Source organism: Amphiura filiformis, chromosome 1 (assembly GCF_039555335.1).
Source record: "Amphiura filiformis chromosome 1, Afil_fr2py, whole genome shotgun sequence".
Taxonomy (NCBI): Eukaryota; Metazoa; Echinodermata; class Ophiuroidea; order Amphilepidida; family Amphiuridae; genus Amphiura; species Amphiura filiformis.
The window spans coordinates 41,241,950-41,263,883 of NC_092628.1; the positions used below are offsets into that span (position 1 = coordinate 41,241,950).

Consider the following 21,934-nt stretch of genomic DNA (forward strand, 5'->3'; position numbering starts at 1 on the left):
AAAATTGACAAAAATGCAAACATTTCCATGCAATATCATGTGAGTAAGCTTAAAACTTACATCAGTCATATCAATAACGATCGCTGAATTGCATTGACAAAACCTCAAACTTCCACCATTTCATTGCCTAAGTATGGTAGAATTCATTAATTCCATGCACTTACGGGTGTCATTTTGTTGTATTTACCACGAAAATGTCAGTTTCCACGCTTTTGTGTGGGCGCCACCATTAGTATAGTCTTAAATCCCTACTTTCAACAGGAGCACCATCGGGAAATTGAACCCGATTTTAAAGTTTTTTTCACTGAAAATTCACTTCTAATAAATGCCCCCCTTTTGGAAATATGCGATGCCCCGGGGCGTTTATTACAGACAATACAGTATGTCAGGTAATAGACACTGAGCAGGGTAGTTGATATTCAGATACTTTCACCATTGTTTCCAGGCATTTGTTATTATTATGCTTTTCTGAACCTTGAAATAACTTCAAGAAGGAAGTTGCCCTCACATAAAATGAGTGCCGATAATGTCTGTATATCGTTATTGTTTGGTTATACCAAATTAATACAAATTTGAATTCGAAACTGTTCACATTCTGATAAGATGCTTTCTCAAACTGGAGTAGCACCTTAGTTGTTGTTGAACACATATTCCAGCAGTTGATATAATACATATTTTGACTTGGAAATTCAAGTTTTGTCAAGAGAAAAAAAAACCACACAAAACAAACACAGCCACATACAGGAAAACCAGACCTTTAACCTGTGACACTTGTGACCAAACTTAACACTGTATTTCAAACATTTTGTTTTTATCAGATGTTGGCAGCTTCCTATGAGCTCCATAAATTCTACTCCAATGCCAAAGAGGTGCTGGAAATGCTGGAAGAGAAACACGACGAGATGTCACAGGAACTCGGCAAGGATGCGCAGACCGTTACAGTCCTCAAGCGTAAACACGAGGCATACCAGAGTGACATCCACACATTCAAGGCAGCGGTAAGTCAAACAATGCAGATATTAGCAGGGTTCCATAATATTCCTTTCAAGCTTGGATATGCAGGTCAAGACTTGAACCAGGGACCTGTATTTTAAAGTGACCCAATTTACCACTAAACCAGCGAGGGATGACGTAAATGGTAATAATTTTCCTTTACAAGAGAATCATGAAATTTGCATAAAATGTTACATTTAATATCATGTCATCATCATCATTCTTTGGCTGTGGAGCAAGCGACTACAAGTTTTTTCCAGCCACATCGGTCTTGAGCAATTGCTGATAGTTGACCTTGACTCAGCATGCTGTCCATATCCCCCAAAAGACACTGGATGTATTTCCAGAACAAGGTTTGTTGCTGTCCGGGTTTCCTCTTGCCATGAGTTGGGACGTACAATGCATTAGGCCTGTTATCGACTGTCGTATGTGTTGTATTATCGTCAATATGACCCTAAATTCGACATGTCAAAATAAATTGTCCTTTTTTGACACTTTACGACACATCAAAAAGGGAAAAAAATTACCTCCCGAAGTTGACCAGAACCCGGAAGTAGAACGATCCAGAAAGTATGTTTACACCGGACGTTGGCAATCGTAACTCATATTGGCATGATTTTCAGCTTATCTATCGACTTTTTTCAGCATTTTAAAATCTCATTACGAGTTTCGACATGTGTTGTTTGTCGTATTTTTCCCCCGACGAAGTGTTGAATTAGAAATCATGTGTCGATAACAGGCCTACAATGCATACTCTTTTACTCCATATCAATTGGCTTGTTCTGATACACATAATAGGTTGATCAAGTGAAAGAAGAAGCCGCCCTGTTACGTGCTGCCTACGCTGGTGAGAAAGCCAAGGAGATTGATGCTAGGGAACAAGAAGTCATCGATGCCTGGAACAAACTCAACTTTGGTATCGACGAGAGGGCAGAAAAGCTGACCGACACTGGCGATCTCTTCAAATTCCTCAACATGGTGCGCTTGATCCAGATGTGGATGGACGATATGATCTTGCAAGTTACAACACAGGATAGGCCTAGGTAAGCTTGTCTATTAAAGGATGTGAGCCCCATGGAACAGGATATTCTAGTTGGAAGACATGACTTAATCTCCCACACAAGATGTGTAGATTTCAAAGGGAGCCACCCCTTCAGGAAAACCCATTTGAAATTCACACTCCCTGTGTGGACGATTAAGGTATTGTCTTCCATAGGGGGGGTATATGGATTTCAACGGGAATCGCCCATTGTAATTATGCTGAGAATAAAGGAAGCAAAGATCACATCTTTATTATTTTCCTTATACCTTGATGGCCAGTCAGACCATTTTTGAGGTCAGTAAAACCAAAATTTCAAAAATGATAGTAGTAGCCATGATGTTCCGTTCTTCTTCTCATTATTGCATAGTTGTTTGAATTTTTGGATCAAACCCTTTTGAATAAATGAACATGTTGTGTTTGCAAGAACTTCTCAGCGAATCATGACAAACATTAACAAAATACGCTAAGGCGCTACTCTTGGTGCATGAGGGTACAAGTTTGAACCCTGACAATGTTATTAGCTTACTCATGAACAATTAAGTTAACTTGAAATTTCCCTGGACAAATAACTTCACTGCTAATATTGTCCTGTTGTAACTTGTATAAAACTGGGGAGCTGATGCTGGCTGCAAGGTTCATTGTGGTATGTTCAGGGTGTGCGCTTCTTAGCTGCCTGACATGTTAAATGTTTATGGAATGATTGGGGCCAGTAGTTAATGGCTGTCAGTAAAGTGTGCAGAGGCCCGTGGGTTTGGCATATACAGTCTGTCCACAAAGAAGTACAAAGTAAATAGACATCGGAAACTGGAGGTATGAGAATAAATATTTCGGTGCAATGCGTGATTGCGTGTGTAAATGCTTCTTTGGCGCACCAACTGATTCGCGATTTGTACTTGCCGAGCGCACTATGCTCTTTACGCGTTGCGTGTTTTAAACACACATTGCGTGTGATGTAAAGCATCTACCCCCGATGCCACAGATTTGGTTTGTACTTCTATGTGGACAGACTGTAGTGCACTACAAATCACTTCAGTATTTGTTTTGGTTTGTGTTATTTATTTATTTATTTATTTATCTTTGTCACAGGGATGTTTCTGGAGTAGAGCTGTTGATGAACCAACATCAAAACATCAAAGCCGAGATTGATACCAGAGATGACAGCTTCACAGAGCTGTTTGAACTCGGCAAAGGCATGCTGGAGAACAGCCACTATGCCTCAAAAGAGGTAAGCTTTTCACTGCAAATAATCCTATATTTGTTTCACAGACAGAAGTTATTTGTACATACATGTTGTGTGTTTGCACCCAAAGTCAAACTTGTAAATAAAATTGAAGTTTTGATTTGTGTCTCTGAATTTCAAATATTTTGACATGTTTTTGGCACAGCGGTTGTTCCCTCGCCTTGCCCCACAGAGTCCCGTGTTCAAGCCCTGGTTGTGCTTGGTTCCTTCACCAAATGGAATTTTGGGAGCTGCACAGATAATTGGTGGATGTTACAATCTAAGTGCGGATAGGTTTGCGTCAGCTTCGGCTGCAAGCGACCTAGTTGATGCAATCCAATTGTGTTGATTTACCATGGCAGCGAAATTACAGCGCTTTAACTCCTCATGAAAAATGCGCTATATAAATCCAAAACTTTTTTTTTTTTTTTTTTTTTAAATGGGTGTTTGGATATTGATTTGGTTTTTTGTAAAGCACTTCATCTATACAACTGGAATGATCATGGGATTCTATTATGAAAATATATTTATTCAAAAAAAATAACACCGCTGCCTTCAATTAACCTCCTCTGAATTCCTAGGTCATCGTACTTTGGGATAAAATCCAGTATAGTAGCATGTTTGTTTCCAAGATGTGCCATATAACAGTGTATTTTCACCAATTGCAAAGCTACCACAATGTTGAAAATATTAAACTTCATTGTATTTTCTTAATTTCATAATTAATGTTTATACAAATTAATGGGTTTAATATTTGGTTAATTTTGATAAGTTGATTTTGTAGCAGTGGACAAAAAAGCTGTTCTGTTGGCAACATTTTGAGATCATTTGTAGTGTTTTATTTTAGTGAGCAAATTTTCATGAAGCACTGCAACATGTTTTTAATAGAAGCGTGTGTATGTTGAAAACATTAATCATATTTAGAAAATAGAAACAAGTTGCTCATTAGTGCATATAGTATTCTCAAAACATATTGCATTATAATTATATGCTATTGTCAGATTATGCCATACTAGACACACAAAAAAACAGCAATGGGCTATTCTTGTTGAAATCCTTACACCCCCTACAGAAGACATGATGTTGATCCTCCACACATATAGTGTGAATTTCAAATAGGGTTACCTGAATGGGTGACTCCATTTGAAATCTACACACACTGTGCGGAGATTAAGGTTGTGTCTTCCATAAGGAGGGGATGGAATCCAACTGGAATTGCCTAATAGATGCAGATTATACTCGATTGTAGTTCTCACTCAATTCAAATGCAATCTAAAATGATGAAAAATGCAATCTGGCTCTAATAATGCAAATTTGTAATAATAATTCTCTAATGAATAGTTCACAAATTTGCAGTGATCTTTCAGTATACTTGCCACAAGTTCATATTATGCTGGGTTGTGTCTTTTATGGGACTAAAGAACAATTGGTTGTTGACTTCAGTAGAATTCCCGGTTGTTTAGTTAAATGAATGATGTTGAGTCGTTGACTAAAAATGGCAGAAATAAGATTCAGTTACCTGCAGTGATATACGCTCAGTGTGAAACGCTAGTATCACTCATGGCTGTTCTTGCCATTTGTCATTAGTAAATCCTGTTTATAATACATGTCAAAGTGGCTGGGAAAAAAACAAATACTGAAAGATCTTGTTACATTAAAAAATTTGTGGACTATTCACAGAGCAATATTTACCTGAAAATAATAATACCTTTCCCACCATATGGGGAATTTGCTAACTATGGATAAAAAAATAAAAAAAGCGCAGTGATTTATAGTGTGCAACGCACAAGCACAACGCCTAGACGTTGATCCACAAGCCTCAGCACACTTTACTTCATAGACATTTACCCAATTAAATGCCAACAAAAATAACAAAATATGCATTTCATGAGGAAAAGAAGTAAAAAAAAAAGTTATACATTGAAGACACTAAATCGTGTGGAGCATTCATGTTTGTAGTTGTGGTTTATCTCAAGCATTGTGAGTGTCGTATGAATGAAATTGATTTTCTTTTCAATAATTTTGATCAGTTTTGTGAACGTCTAATTTTGTCGAGTCATTTAATGTACATCAAGCATGACAATTAGTCATAGTGTATCTGATTTTACTCATTACTTGCTAAGCATGTCCTGAAGTGAACAATCTTAATACAAGCAATTAAAAATATACGCCAAAATCAACTAAGCTTATTACTTATAGCTCTAAAATGTCTAAAACATTGGACTAATTCCTATTGCGTAAATAGCTCTTTGCATGATATCTGTTATCGTATGTTCGTTATCCTATGTTCGTTTTCTTCTAATCAGAAAGAATCCAGTAAGCCAAGTAAAGATGATGATGGTATTGACGACGTAAGTTTAGGGCTAACCCCGCCAACGAGAGACCGTTGCAAAACGGGTCTCGCATTTTTATTGCTTTTTCTGTTTGCATTGCTTCATTCTCGCATCTTGCTGCTGCTGCTGCAATTTTTTTGCTAACCCATTTGAAATAAGCATTATGAATATGCAAAAGACATTCTGTACATAGATTCAGACATGCCTAATGCATATTCCTGGTTCATATTTCATCACTAACCACTAGCTGAAGTTCAGTAGTCGGAAACCCTGGGACATTGTTGACAGTGTAGCTATACAACCGATGCATACATTTTAAGCTGCATATTTTTTTTCTACATATGAGTTAAAGGTAACATTCTCAATATGTAAGCTGGAAATGTCAGGCATAACATTTCGAAATAATTATTTCTTCGAACAACTATTTTGTCAAATTGCTAAATCAGATTATTTTAGAAGCAATTTAAGACTTCTCGCTTCTCAAATTTCACTCACCGAGCACTTTCACATCTGCTGAAGACGCCGGTTGACCCGGTGAAAACCCTCCGGTGAGTGAAATTTGAGTAGCGTAGAAGTCTTAAATTGCTTCCTATTTATGTTTACCGCTACGTATTAATATACATCATCAGATTATTTTCATTTTAAATCAATATCATCGGAATTGGTGTATGCACGTTGTTGATAAATATCTAAGGGTTTCTGGCTATACAGTTGTAAGGTTATACCATACATAATGGTTATTAAAATGTGTTCTTTTCACTCTTATTGTGAGTAGAACCAATATATAAGAAAAGCCCTAAAAAGTGATAAATAAAGTAAAAAAAGGGGAGCGATGAGATTTTTTATGTTGCACCTGGGATTTGTCAGTCTTGCCCTTTAGTGCTAATCAATCGCAATGTATGGGGCTTCTTTAAGGTACCAAAAACAACAAACAAATGTGCAAAAAAATGCATATGAAAACTTTGCAGAAAATGCATATATGAAAAAAGAAATAATGATATGAGTTTCTTGATAAAGCGTACCATAGGTTTTTGTTTTTGTTTAAATGGGTGAGATCTGAGCATACCAACTTTTTTTGCTGCTTTGGTAGCACGCTGCTTTGTACTTCTATGACACTGTTAGATTCGGTGAATTTCTTCCTTAAGAATAGTCCAGGGTTTCTTGGGAGAATTTGGTTGCATGTTATTTTCTTTGGAAATGTTAAATCAGTTTTTTTTTACAAATGTGTTTCCTATTCAGCAGTGCAGCTTTGTCTATGTACATGTCATGCTGTGACAGCTGTAACCGATTTATAATTTAAGACAAACATTGGCGCATTTCCAGTTGAAATCCAGTACACCCTCTATGGAAGACATGACCTTAATGTTCCACACAGGGAGTGTGAAATTCAAATGGGGTTACCTGAATGGGTGATTCCATTTGAAATCTACACCCCTGTGTGGAAGATTGAGTCATGTTTTCCATAGGGGTTGTATGAATTTCAATTGGAATAACTCAAAACAAGAAGAAATGAAAATTAGTCCACAGATCACACAATATTTTCACCCAAAGATAATTATTTTTAAGATATGAGAATTTTTGTTTAATTAAATGATTAGAGGTTAATAACTGCGCATCGGTTATTTGGAGGCATTGTGAAAAATCTAAACATTTTGCCTTTGGAACCGAGGAATATCCCGAGGGCGAGCCCCGAGGGATATTCCGAGGTCCAAAGCAAAATGTTTAGATTTTTTTTTTTTTTTTACATATAACCGATGCAAAGTTATTAACATCATTCATAACCGTCACTTTGATCTTTTAACTTTACAAAATAACACCAAATTTTCCTCAAAAGTTTGTAAAAATAAACAATTTTTACATCTTCCCTTTCCCAAAATCGATCAGGCTAAAACAAAACGACCAATAACAAAAGTGCGTATCAGAATCTGTGGAAATATGGTAGCGCGAAATCCAAATCGACAGCCAGCGCGCAAGAGTTCGTTGGACGCACAACACGGCGCATACGCAGAAGTCAATTGTGTGCGACATATTAATGACCTCGATTTGCGCTCGATTTGCGTTCGCGTTTTCACAAATAATAAAATATGATTGGATCGCACGCATCGCGTTTATTAATGAGGTTATGAATAAATGATAAAAAGCGAGTCCATCCATCTCATAATAATGTGTACCCAAATTTAAATAAAAGTTGGATAAAGTAGAACAGATTTATCAAATGACCTAAAAAGTTATGTTTGTGGGTATGAGGTTGACTAACAAATATTTTTACTAACCAAGCTTTTAGTCAGGAGAGTTTCTGAGTACATACTCATAAGTATTTGTAATCATGCACTTACAGAAGCCGTAAAAACTCTTTCTCTCATACTCAATGATGAATGATGAACATTATACTAACTAGTAACCATTTGCCTTGAAAACACTTAGTGACTGGCAAACAGTTTGCCAACTAATATTCTAATGATTGCATTTTCAATTAATAATACTTTTTTAATGATAGTTTGCATGTTAGTTAGTACTGTAATTAATAAGGGAACATTGGAATTGGATTGGAGCCGATTTGGGAAAGTAACTGTGAAAAGGAAGTGTTTTATAATGCAGTTTATGTTAAATGTTGCATATTTGTTTGTTTTATCATTTGTTATTTTATGATGAATAATTGAACCATTTCTCATGTATACAAGGCAGGTCACCCATGGCTCATTATGGAAATACCATGGGTTCACACTGGCATATAATGTTGTTGAGTTGTTTTCAATACAGGGGGCAGCATGTGGACATCATCCAGCGTACTGTTACGATTGAATTCAGTGTCATTTCAGTCCTTGCAAAATGCTTTCGAAACAAAAATACTGAATTCAAAATTGACTTCGAGGTTGAAGTCCCCCCTTTTGATGTGCTGCATCTAGGGCTGGTGTCGGCACCGTTTGATGTTGACATATTTTGTATCTTGACGTCGACATACATTTGGGTTCCGAAAAAATACCAGGACTTTTTTTTTTCATGATTTTAGGAATATTTTAAAAATTGTAACCTAAAAATATCTAGAAACACCATCGGCAATTTCAGCATTATTCAAGATGGCCGTCTTCATAGTGAGCCGGTAGCGATAAAGTTTACAATTTACACCGGAAAACAAGGCAAAATACTGCCAAAAGTATGACCCCTGAAGGCAAATAACATGAAAAGTTGGTGAAATAGTAGGTAAAAGATAAGATTTGGCATTGCATTTTGTTGAAAATGCATTGGAAATGGCCAATATTTTGAGTGAAAATGAGCTTGCCTGACTAAGTTTTACTGGGCCATTGCCTGAGCACTATGTCGCCATGGACGAAGTTCTGTCGATATGTTGACATAATTCACTTTGTTGACAGGATTCCGACAGAGAACCTGTCGACACCGGCCTTAGCTGCATCACATATTCAGGGATGAGAATTTTCAGGCTTTTGTCTGAATTCAGGCTGTTTTGTTGTCCAAATTTATGCATTTTTATTTTTTTGCCTGTTTTGGGCCTTTTAAGGTAGAATTCACATGCTTTTTCAGGCAGTTTTAAAAAAATCCATCATTCTGATGCCTGCATATTTGTTTTTACTCTTCAGACATTTTAATTCCAAAATAAAACCTTATACATAAGTTTACGATAATCGGAACACATTTTTATTCCTATTTATCACCATTTGGTTCAAAATTGCATACTTCATTGAATAAGTATCAACACCTTGTTTACAGTTACTTTCATTCCAAGAATTTACACCCTGCATATATATTTAGTGTGATTTTCCATTTTATGTCCAACATTTTGATTCCCTTGAATTCTTTGCTTGCCATCTAATTTTGTTTACAGTTTGTATGTCACCCATGGCTTCAAAGAAATATACATTGAAAAAAATATTCATGTAGAATTTTCATCAGACTACACCAGGCACAAAAAAGAAACTCATCAGTTATAGTCATCCTTGCTGTTCAACAACCTGATAATTTTGGATTATTCTGAGATATACATTTTCTTAATTGGACTATGCTTTCTCATTTGACACCCTGTTCGTGAAGATCAATCAAGAATTGACCAAGATACGGGCCTTCAAACTCTTAAACCCCAAAATCAAAAGTTGAAATTTTAACGCTTGTTACATTGTGTGCTTTATCGATTGGCCTGTGGTGCTTGTGTGCAATACAACAGTTTCGTTCCTATTGAAAATTGTTGAAATTGCAACTTTTTATTTTGGGGTTTGAGGGTTTGGAGACCCGTATCTTGGTCGATCCTGACTCAATTTTCACGAACAGGGTGTCAAATGAGAAAGCAAAGTCCAATTAACAAAATGTATATTTCAGAATATCCATAATTATCAGGTTGTTGAACAGCAAGGATGACTATAACTGATGAGTTTCTTTTTGTGCCTGGTGTAGTCCAAAGAAATCTCACTTACAACTACGTGCAGACGTTTTGGTAACAAGCAGATATCTTTATCTATGCTAATGTTGATGATCATTGTACAGCTGTTGTTGAGGGCTGTTGTTGATGGTTGTCAAGTGATATTTCCCTATACAAAAATGTTACTTAAATTGTACTGCCCCTCATCTCTGTTCATTGATGAAAATTCCACAAATAATAATGAACACAGTCCTGATGAACATCTTCAAGAATCCATTGCAACATTTTGGCGTAATTATACATGTCGACACACATATTCACATCAAGCCACTGTTTCCCAGAATGCCTATATTTGTTGCAAAAAAAAAAAAAAAAGCTCGCAGAGGTCATGACCTCTGCATGATAGCATAAATGTGTAATGTACAAAAGTATATGTTTCATTGGTTTACATCATGCATTGCATTCAAGAAATGAACAAGAGGAAAGTTGTTGTTTACCGGTATGAAACCTAGGATTCGATGTCACAAAGAGTTTCACAGGTCCTAAACCTATCATAACTCCCGTCGCAATTCTTCCATACAGTTTGCATGTTACAGTTATGATGGGTGGAAATTACAATGGGTTTAGGATGATGTGAAAATGACCCCTGGGTGGATTTCAGTAGCATTTAGGATGCACCATAGACACAACAAACTATTGACCAGCGTTCGAAATAAGGCCGGTCAGCCGGCCATTGGCCTGTAACCAAGCCTCGAAATAAGCAGGCACCCAGGAGCCATTTACCCAATGGTCATAACATTTTGGCTCCTGGTCCACAACAAAATCAAGTGAACCAGGCTCTATACATTTAAACAAAAATTAGAGCCTGGTAGTTTAACTGGTTTTTGTGTTTAATGTGTACAATTAAAATCTAAATGACTCCTAGCTCTTTAAAAATGGCTCCTGGTTCACTAGATAATCACAGGACCAAGAGCCGCTTTTTCCAAATGTTTGGCTCCTGGTCCAGATCTGCTTATTTCGAGGCTTGCCTGTAACTTTTTGGCCTGGCCGGTAACTTTTCTGACTGGCATCTAGTTGCCGGCCCGGCTGGCTGTTAACTTTTTAAGGTCAAGCCCGGCTGGCCTGTAACTTTTTTGGGCATATTTCGAACACTGCTATTGACTGGTATATAACAGAAACCCACCATTCAGTAACTTGAGGTGCAATAATAAGGGTGATAAAATACGTTCAGGTGATACAATCACAGGGAGGATAACTTTTCCCAGTTTTTTTCTGCACTGGTAGTATTGATGCTAAAATTGATGAATTGTATATTTTTGTATATTATAATATCTTCCCTGCTTGAATCATTGGGCCCAGTCAAAATGTTACTTTCTGTGCATGATGTATGATTATCACCCGGTGTGACTAATTCGTAAATGCAGTTTGCGCATTTCAGGGATTTTGGCGAATGCTACGTACAAGATAAATACCTACCACTGTCGGATACTGACCCCAGTATTTTCTCTTTGCACACTATAGATCAGAGCTAAGTTGGTAGCTGTTGGAAACCAGCGACAGGAGATGATTGATGGATGGGAGCACAGATGGGAATACTTACAACTCAGTAAGTTTATTGGGCTATTCCAGTTGAAATCCATACACCCCCTATGGAAGACATGACCTTAATCTCCCACACAGGGGGTGTAAATTTCAAATGGAATCACCCATTTAGGGAACCCCATTTGAAATTCATACTCCCTGTGTCTTGCATAGGGGGAGTATGGATTTCAACTGAAATAGCCAATTTTGTTGTTAAAGGTGTGTTACCAGATCAACAGGATCATACCCCTATTTTACCTCATCAAAACTGGGATTTTGATATCAGTAGATAGCTCAAATTTTTGCCATTACCCCTGTAAAATTTTACGCACAAGATATGTTTGGTGGAATAAAAGCGATGGTTTGATCAAAAACATGGTATAAAGTGGTAACCACCACTGGAACATAGTATCTACTTTTCTATGGGCCATTGTTATACACGTTTTTGCTTTTAATATCAAAACCACTGGTGAAATATAACTGCTCAAAATTTGGAAGTAAGGGTCACTTTAAGTGGGAAATTTTAGACTTTGGTTTGTATTGTATCTTGAAGATTAATGATGATAAGTACATGAAAGTATGCATTTCCAGAAAGGAAATGATACAAGGAATCCAACTAGCACAGCAGATTTCTGTAAAAATTAGCATTTTTTGAGGAATGCATCAAATTTGATTTCCATGCCAATTTTTTTCATCTGTCATGACAACTTACTCTAAAATTCCCATTTGAAATTCTACATATTTATGTTCTAAAGACACAAAACTAGTTGCTACTTCCTCAGATACTACCTGTCTTGCGTTCAGAAGCCTTTAGGGGGCATAGATAACATGCTGCAACCAGATGCTATGGCCACAAATCGTAGTGCTTGGAAAGACTGTGTGATGCCCTGCTCTGCAGCCATATGATAATGATGAAGTGATATAAGTGAATCCTTTACACTCTTTTGTAAGCAAATTGCACTCGGCTAATTATGATTCATTATTTCTTCTTCTAGTTTTGGAAGTGTACCAGTTTGCCCGTGATGCGCACGCAGCAGAGGCATGGCTGATGAGCCAGGAACCATACCTTAGAAGCGAAGACTATGGCGTAAGTCATTTAAAACGTAACAAGAATATTACAATCAGCAAATAAACATTGTGTTTCAGGCAGCAGTATATTCATGCTCTTGTTTCAACAAGTGTCCAAATATATGGTGTTAAATTTGAATATGAATTAAACAGAATAAATCCAACCGTTGATGTCAGAATTATACTTGGAAGCTGGTTTGTTCGTTCTCATCAATCTGTACCTAAATGTTGATTGGTTCATCCTACACTGATACAGGTTTGATTATTATTATTTGTAAAGATTTGTGCTGTAGGAGTCATACATTATATAAACAAGATACAAGTTCTTACTCTTTTTAAACTTTCACCATTTTAATAATATTCATCAGTCTCTGACAAGTTGCCTTCTAATTCTTAATCCTGCATGTTTTCTCTCTCTTTCTCCTCAGAACTCACTTGATGAAGTCGAAAAACTGATCAAACAACACGAAGCATTTGAAAAGGCCCTCAACTCACAAGCTGACAGATTTACAGCTCTAGAAAAACTAACAACGGTAAGTCGTGATGGTGTTGATTTATATATTAAAGGGGCATTTTGTGATCCAGAGCCTCATCCCCCACTTTTCTCAAAAAAAGTTGAGATATTTATACCACTGGAAACTGCTCACTACATAATGTTTATGTACAAAAATTTTTTGCAGATTAATTCATTTATCAAAAATATTGTCAAATTTGAATTATGTTCTGGTACACCAGAACGAAATAACAACACAGTGGCAAACACAAAATCGGAATCAACTGTAATTTTGGGAATAAGCTTTTTATTGGATATACTGAAAAAATGTCACTCCTTTACTCATTTAAGTTCACAGAAACCGTAATGGGTGTGTCAAGATTTATAATGGAGCTTTTTTTCTTTGTAAATAGTCATTAGCTTTGTTAATTTGTAAGCACCCCCACATGGTTGCTATGATATTATTTTCATTTTCAACGGGGGACAATGATTGGTGCAAGAAGATACAAATAGCATACAAATATGTTATTCACAGCATGACCTCAATTGGGGTACAGGGCATACCACGATATTATGTATCCACATACGAAAAAGCTCTAACTTAACTTTGTTTGGCAATGATTATGTTGAGGGTGTGTGTATGTGGTTTTTTCCCATTCTTTGTATAGATTGTACATACCATCATTATTTTGGGGCTCAAGTAAATATTGCATGGATCTGTTCATATATTTTGTTGTTGCAAATATCTTGTGAAATTTAAAAATTTTTGACAAAATATTTGCTAACCTGAAATTTGATAAATAATCATGTGATTGGGTGGGAGGAGGCCAAAGTCATCGACCAAGAAGCTAACAAAACAACTCGTTGGCTCAAAGAGGCCATCTCGATTAGGAGTAGAGGCAACACCACCATGAACAAGGACGAGGGGGCGTACAGACTTGATCGGATCTACGATCAGATCATCAATCGGCAAGCAACCCATGTGACGTCATCAAAATCCGTCACAAAGCCTGCCGATAACATCTAGAAACACTCACTCACCACACCAGAGTGAACAAGATTCCTGATAGGAATCGAAATATTTCTAGTAAGTACCTAATTTACTATTTGGATCTGTGTTGAGAACATTTGCTTACCAGTGAAATTTGATTTCCCTTTCTATCCAGTTTGAATTGAAAGAACTGAGGAAGTTAGCGGATGAGCAGAGGAGAGCGTCTGACATTTCGACGCCACCAATGAGGGAGTCACCATCACTCAAGCATCGTGTGGTGGACGAATTCATGCAAATGAATGAACAATTTGAGAAAGATAAGGAAGATGCCAAGAGGCGTGAGGAGGAGGCAGCCATCAGGTAGGATATGACTTATGTACAGTTCATAGCAAGGTCACTTAGTACTTGCTGATGTGAATGCCCTATTATTGTGTAAAATGAAACGCCTTGTGCCAAGATCACAATGTACATGCGCTTTAAATTTGTCATCAGAACAATATGCCCGACCCAAAAGGGGGAGTGCATTGTGATGAGAAAAATTAAAGGGCAAGTGCATTGATATTTGACATTTGCAATGTCACAAAATCGTATCAGTCACTAACTTCATTCATAAACATCATAACACCATCGTTCTTAGAAAGAAAAAAAATCTGAAGTAAGTAAAAATCCATCATAGGCAGCCAAGAATTGCTCACCCGTTATTAAATTGACCAAGCTAATATTTTGTTGATGCATGGGCACCACGCAGTAAAACGCAAGTGACAAAAATCCTTACATAATTGCCTTACTGTATCATTGTTTTCCGGAAAAGATTTGATCATTGTTTTGATCATTGTTTTTCGATTGTAATTGTTTTGATACAGACAAGAAGCAGAAGAGATGGTAGAACAAGTAGAGCAACAAGTACAGCTGGAATCTGCGCCACCAGCCCCACGTGAGGAATCAAGAGAAGATGTTACCGATGCCCCAGAGAGGCGAAGGTCAGCAGAAAGCGCCCCCAGATTGGACGAGGGAGGAGACCAGGCTGCCACATCGGCATCAGCTGAGGGGCTGGCTGAGAGTAGGTTTGAAGCAGAAGGTTTCTTGATGAGGAAACACCAATGGGAGGCTCTTAACAAGAAGGCATCAAATAGGTAAGTTGAAAGTTAACGTCTCTGAATAAATAGCAAATGGTACGACAAAGATAGTCAAAGTGAGACTCATTTTTTTAAGAAACAGCAAAGAGAAAGTGATACAGAAAGGAAGGAATTAATGTTGAAGTATACAATATCTCTGCCATGTTGTTGTAAACAAAGGGCAAAAGGGTTTTGGACTTTATATGAACGCTATACGCAAGGATGGGTTCCCTGTTAATCAGCAAAATCGGAAAATGAATATCCATTTTTCCAGACAGGACAAATTCAGGGAATTTCAGAAGAAGAAAAAACCAAATTTAGGAAATTTTAGTGGCCCAAGTGTGCAATTATTTTTGGCATACATGTGTCTTTATGACTCCAAACTGTACTGCAACCATTCAGCTATAAACTGAGTTTATGTAGTTCATACTTTTGGAACAAATTCTCCCTTCTCTGTCTCTAGGTAGTTGTTTTAAACAGTTCAAATCATGATACAACATTGGAAATATTGCTCATGGAATTTGGGAAATTTTTCGGGGAAATATCTGGAAAAACAGTGAATTATATTAGATGTAAGATAAATGAATGTATATATATATATAAAAAAAAAAAAAAGCCTGGTGGGCGTTATTAACTTTCAGGATAGTATTGAACTAGTGACATTTTAATGATCTTGAAGACTGTGGATTTGTAAATAGAACCAAATATTTGACTGTGATTTCACCATTGTCTCCCTGACAGGTCATGGAACCAGGTGTTTGCTGTACAAACTGCAAGCTCATTGTCATTCTTCAAAGACAAGAAATCCAAGCTCCAAGAAATCACTTTCCATGGAGAGCAGGCAATTGACCTTACCAATGCAGAAGTTGACAAGGCTGATGATTACACCAAGAAGAAGCATGTATTCAGGCTCAAGTAAGTTATTTGTTTGTTTGTTTGTTCAGTTGATCAGTGTGTGGCCTGTCTGAAAATGTTGATTAGTAAGAAAAGTTTCTTCAAAACTTTGACAAGGATTTTTGTCCATGGAAGATTTGTTGGGCTATTCCAGTTGAAATCCATACACCCTCTGTGGAAAAATGATTATGCCATACTAGACAAAAAGAATAACAGCAATGGGCTATTCTATTTGAAATTCATACACCTCTATGGAAAACATGAGTTGGTCAAAGATGTTGTTGAGTGCGTAGGCCCCCTCACTAAAACGTGAGTTAAACCTTTGTTTTTTGTAGGAATTGTACAAAATGAACAAAATTCACAATGTTCTCAGTGGGTTTGTTTTCCTGTATGATTTTTTTTTCATTTTTACTTGATCCATAGCAATTTTCTTCTGTACTGTTATTGATTGTATCTATGTTTTGAAAGAAAGAAGTTTGCTGTTATCCAACCAAACTTTCAAAGTATAAATACGGGTGGGTTTTGTTCTTGATTAGCCCATTTCTGAAAAGCTTGTTATGGTGACATCAGGTGTCATTACAGTCTGTCCACTCTGAAGTACAAAGTGACGACGCGTGCGTATACAACTATACAGCGTTTAAACAGTGCGCAGTGCTGCGTCTCTGTTGCAGGTATGCGTGCCTTCAAAGTCGGCACAACATGTGCGTCCGCGTCGGTACTTTGTACTTCCGATTAGACGGACTGTAGTTGGAATAATCAGTTTTAATATTGCTATCCGACAAAATACCATCTTTGTTCATTTCAGTTACTAACAATTTGTGTCGGTCACTCTCAATTTTACTCCACACAGATTACCAGGCGGTGGCGAGTACTTATTCCAAACTAAGGATGATGAAGAATGCAAATACTGGATTGATTGTCTTAACGCCAGCATCGGCGGACAATCAAGCGGCGAGGGCGACAAATCAAAAGCTGCAACTCTACCCTTGGAGTCGTCATCGGCACACGCCAAGAAAGAGAAGGGCAAAGGCAAGAGCCTCTTTTCACGTAAAAAGTAAATGTGTGATGTTGTGGTGTACACACGTTATACAATGTACTATTATTATATCAGCTTATACATGCTTTTGTCAAACATTTTTAGGATTTTTTTTCCAAGTCGCTAGCTCTTAAGACATATTTGATATTGATGTTATATATTATATATTACATGTTATTAAGTACTAAATTGATTGGACATGACTTTTAAAAAAAGGAGGGGATTTAGACGATGGTTTTAAGGACAGCGCTATTTTTAACTGAAAATTAGAAGACGGGATACGGGCGGGAAGGGGTAATTTGTGCATGATGATATTGTTAGGTAGTAATATTATAGTGCTAGCGCATACCCCTTCTTTACAACAGTTTCGACATTTTCGACATAAATGTGTAGCCAAAGAAATGTAGTATGTAGTTCAGTATTGTGTATCGTTGTCGTCTTGTGTGTTAGTGCATTCCATAATGGTATAAACTGAAATCTTCTCTTAACGAGAGATTTGTTAATTAATTAAAAGTAATTAAGGGGACTATCCTTTTCTGTGGAATTCTTGTAGATATTGATTAAGAAAAAAAAATCAAGAAGTAAAAAAAAAATCCCTACTTGATACTTGTATTTCAAACTGTCCTCTTTGATTCTCATCAGGAATGATTGAAATGAAGAATTTAAAAAAAAGTAATCGATTTACTTACTGGGTGTAATGCCTTTATTGTATGTTGTATAATAGCTGTTCTCTAGAGCTGAAACAGTTCTAGGAAATTACAATCCATTTTGAGTAAAAAACTTGGCGAAAGTGATCTTCCTACCACGTAGCAGATAATATATAACATGTAAGAATATTAAGAGGGAACTAGCTTATCTGTAAGTGCTTATGAAAACGACATAACATATATACACATTTCATCGTAGCCTAAATGAGCTAGTTACAAATTTATACTGGCTAGTTTGCTTGTAAAACTGATAGCTTTTTTGCTTGTAAAACTGATGATCACATATCAAGTATGCGGGACTACGTAACACTTAAATACAGGATGTAAAATATAACGTATTCCCAATACTTTTTTAAAGAACATTTATCATAAAAATGTATACGCAAATCAGATAGGGTAGTTTGCCAAGAAGGTGATTATTGGCAAGTTGTATCAAAAACATTTTAAAGAGAGTAAGGATAAAAATTCTGAAATATAATTTATTGAATATAAAGTAATGTGACAGGTTTTTAATTTGATGAGAAGGAGTGCAAGGGCTTGAAAATGTAAGATATATTAGCTACAGTACAATTCTCTGTAATTACAAATATTAAAAAACGCTGCATGTCTTGTAAAATATGCGTAGATGACGCAAGCTATTAACCACGTAGCTTGAAGTCAGTTAAGTTTTGTGTGTATATAACGTAGGTGTAGAGTATGTATGAAGTTTTGCTATTTATAGAAACGTTTTATTCAAAGTCGACCTAAACAATGTGACGGAAGATCACTTTTGCCTCGTTTTATCCAAATTTGGTTTGTATTTGTGGTCCTAGTAATTCAAAACAACAAGGAAAATGTAAAATAATTTATTTAGCAGTACTGTGTTTGTGAGATCTGTACTTTTAAAAAACTAAGCATTACCAAAATGCTAATAATTATTATTATGATGGTTATGAGGATTTTTTTTATTGTGTGCCGTAACGACAATTGGCAAGAGCATGGAATGATTGGAAGTAAAAATTTAAGGCAAAAAATTGCCTCAGCTGCAAAGTATGTAAAGAAAGTGCCCAGATTTTTTTAATTGGCGACTTGTTCATAATATGTTTTGCCGAATCCTTTTAAGCGTAGTCCTCTGGTAGTATGTGCACAGTGTCGAACATGTGCATAGGACCTTATAATAATACGTGCCGGACAGTTAGTAGTATGCTTAATTTGTAAAAAGGATGTGGCAAAACATAAGTGTGAAATTTCTGAAGAATATGTAATAGTAAGATTTTTTTTTTCATCAGAAGTTCATAAATGGCAGGGAATTAAAACCCTGAGAAAGTGAGTGGTGTGGTCATATTATGTGGGTTTCTTCTGATCTGTAAAGTATACATGTAACTTTTGCATTCTTCATGAGTCAGTACATCTGATTGGTTGTCAACTGCATGGCTGTTTTTACAGCAACCAATCGGAATGGCTGTATGATAAATGTAAATTTTTTTGGTAATAGTACATTTGGGCATGGTCAATACAACGGCAACCAATCAGAATCACTGTTATAAAATGTGATGCTTTTAGTTCCTTAACATGCAAAATGAATTTTTGTTTCTTAAAAATATAGTAAGCGAACAGGAGAGTTAGTGCATTTTTAAGAAAAAGATCATTCTTATATGTTCTTGTGTTTGGAATGTTACAACAGCAGTACCCGTCTAAAGCTGAAATAGTATTTATTAAGCATGCTATTCAAGAAGAAGTTATATTTGGACAGGTACATAAAAAAAAGTCGTAAGTTGAGCTTGACTCTCACACACAAGATGTGCATGCTGTGAATGACCTCTTTCAAGCTGCCAATTACAGGCAAATGCCCAACTTTCCTTCATATAATCAAGTCTGTTGTTTTGACTATAACCTATCAGATGCTTGATTGCCTATTCCTATATTTTAATTTGCTTCAAAGAAGCCTTTCAAATTATAATTTAATGTTGGCAAAAGAAGCCAACAATATATTTCTTTTCTTCAGTGTGCTGAACGTTGATCAGCAATTTATTTTATCCTTTTTTGTTTTTCAATTTTTCTTTTCTTGCTTTTGTCATTATTCTTGCAAGTATAACTCTTTACATCAAGTGAAATTGACTGCGGGTCAAGGGTTGTTAAAAAGCACACGCTATGGTATATTTAAAAAAATCTCTCTTAAAAGTAAGAAAGAAATGGGTGCTTTTATATGTGTAGTCGCCAAAAATCCTTGTTTTCTTGGTGTTGCGTACTAGAAAAAATATTAGCCAATCGCTGTTGTAAACCAATGTATATTCAGACTAGGTAATGTGACTTTGAAACAATTAAAAAAGATTATTGCAATGTTAAGTGAAAAAATGATAATTGTTCTCTATAGTTAAAACACCATACTTGTAAATCATATGTATAAGAGTTTAGAATTTTTATTCTTTGTCAGATTATTTCTAGTTTATTTGCTTTATATTATGATCATTACCAAAAGGGCAAAGACTGAATATAGTTTTATTCTCAGTAAAAAGTGCTGCGAACAAACTTTTTGAATTATTTATGATTCTTGAAATACTTTGTTTCAACTTCTGTATGGAATATAATATTATTAGAAAAGTTTGTTCATGGGACTTCTATGTTTAGTTGCAATTTATTGACTGTACTCCCTCTTTGCTTTGTGTAAGAACTGAAATTTTAGTTGCTTTTATTTGTTTTTGCATAAATTTGCATAATTATTTTTTCATACATCGTATAGAAATCTCTGTAAACAAAACATTACATAACCATCTTGCAGGTTTCTCTAAAAAGTGCAAAATATGTTAGAAATGCCCATATTTAAGGACAATGTAGTTAATATCTAGAAACACTAGTGTAAACTCATAAATTTGTAATCAATAATCAATATCAGTAATCCATACATGTGTTATCAATACATGTTCAATGTATTCCACAATTAATTATGTCCACTGTCGGCAACTTCTTAAATCAATACCTTATATTACCAAGTTGTAGATTTCTGGAGAAAAATTGGCCAAACTTTTCACAAAATCAAATCAAGTTTTGATATGTGTGAAATAAACTTGCTGTCAAATTTACACGAGTTGGAAAACTAGTTGTGAAAAACTAGCTGGTGATGACTTACAAATTTGAGAACAGGGTGTGCAAATATATTACTAGCCAATGATTTTCAGAAAGAATACACTTGGTGAACAGTTACAACGAGAAACACCCAATTCTAAAATGGCTGGTTTTGTCGAGAAAGAATTGTTTGAAGTAGCTACTTGCACAAAGGGCATAAATGTATCACATGATCAGTACAATTATTTATTTATGATTTTTTTTCTCACCAGTGCTTATTCAGTTTATCAGCTTAAAGTGTTCAATGTCATTCAATTGACTTCATAATGGTATTCAAATAAAATTCATTTTTAAAACTAATTTATTACCTTCATATCATATTATTGCATTCAGCCCAATTCGTTGCAAACAATATAATCAGTGGATGCACATAATTTATTTATACTTGCATATTCCGTGATTAAATACTAATTATTCTGGTCATATTGTGATATAATCAACAACAAAAAATATGTTTAAAACACATCACTTTTTTTTTGTTTTCCACCATTTCATGACGAAAATAGTGGACTTGATATAAATTATTCATTAATTATCATTAATTATCATAATTAATTACTTGTCAGCTGCAAAGGCACTTGAAATGTTTTGTAATGTGTTGACCATGAGAAAAAGCCAATTAAAATCATGGTGGAAATCATGAGTTTGGATTTTTTGTGTTTTTCTTTGTGTGTACATGTGTAAAAATAATACAATAATTTCGAATAAATAGTGGCCATTGTGCAACATCATCACGCAAGTAGCTCCACAACAATAGTGTACAAAAGCGTACTAGAAAATGGAGTACATTCCATGATGGCCACAATTGATTTGAAATTACTGAAGTTACTACTGTAAAAGTAGAAATTTTTGTGAGGTTTTTATTTTCGCAAGTGGACATAAAATCGTGAAAATAAAAACTCGCTAAAATAACCTTTTGCATTAGGTTTCTATTGTATCAATATCAAAACCGCGAAATTTAATTCTCGCGCAATTGACAAAATCTTCAAAA

The 21,934-nt window shown here is 35.8% G+C and overlaps 1 protein-coding gene across 8 annotated transcripts in view; it reads left to right on the top strand.

The window, feature by feature from the left end:
* LOC140147081 (spectrin beta chain, non-erythrocytic 1-like) overlaps positions 1-21,586 on the top strand; it is a 107,922-nt gene extending 86,336 nt beyond the window's left edge. For 5 of the 8 annotated variants that reach the window (XM_072168855.1, XM_072168868.1, XM_072168860.1 and 2 more), the window contains 11 exons: positions 819-998; positions 1,792-2,036; positions 3,122-3,260; positions 5,561-5,605; positions 11,478-11,562; positions 12,533-12,624; positions 13,034-13,138; positions 14,265-14,449; positions 14,953-15,222; positions 15,946-16,119; positions 16,949-21,586. In XM_072168855.1, coding sequence (XP_072024956.1) covers positions 819-998; positions 1,792-2,036; positions 3,122-3,260; positions 5,561-5,605; positions 11,478-11,562; positions 12,533-12,624; positions 13,034-13,138; positions 14,265-14,449; positions 14,953-15,222; positions 15,946-16,119; positions 16,949-17,156 — 1,728 coding nt within the window. In that variant the 3' untranslated portion in view covers positions 17,157-21,586. The remainder of the gene's footprint in view (positions 1-818; positions 999-1,791; positions 2,037-3,121; positions 3,261-5,560; positions 5,606-11,477; positions 11,563-12,532; positions 12,625-13,033; positions 13,139-14,264; positions 14,450-14,952; positions 15,223-15,945; positions 16,120-16,948) is intronic. The other 3 variants (XM_072168875.1, XM_072168895.1, XM_072168902.1) reach the window with 1 other exon arrangement.
* Positions 21,587-21,934: the final 348 nt, after the last annotated feature.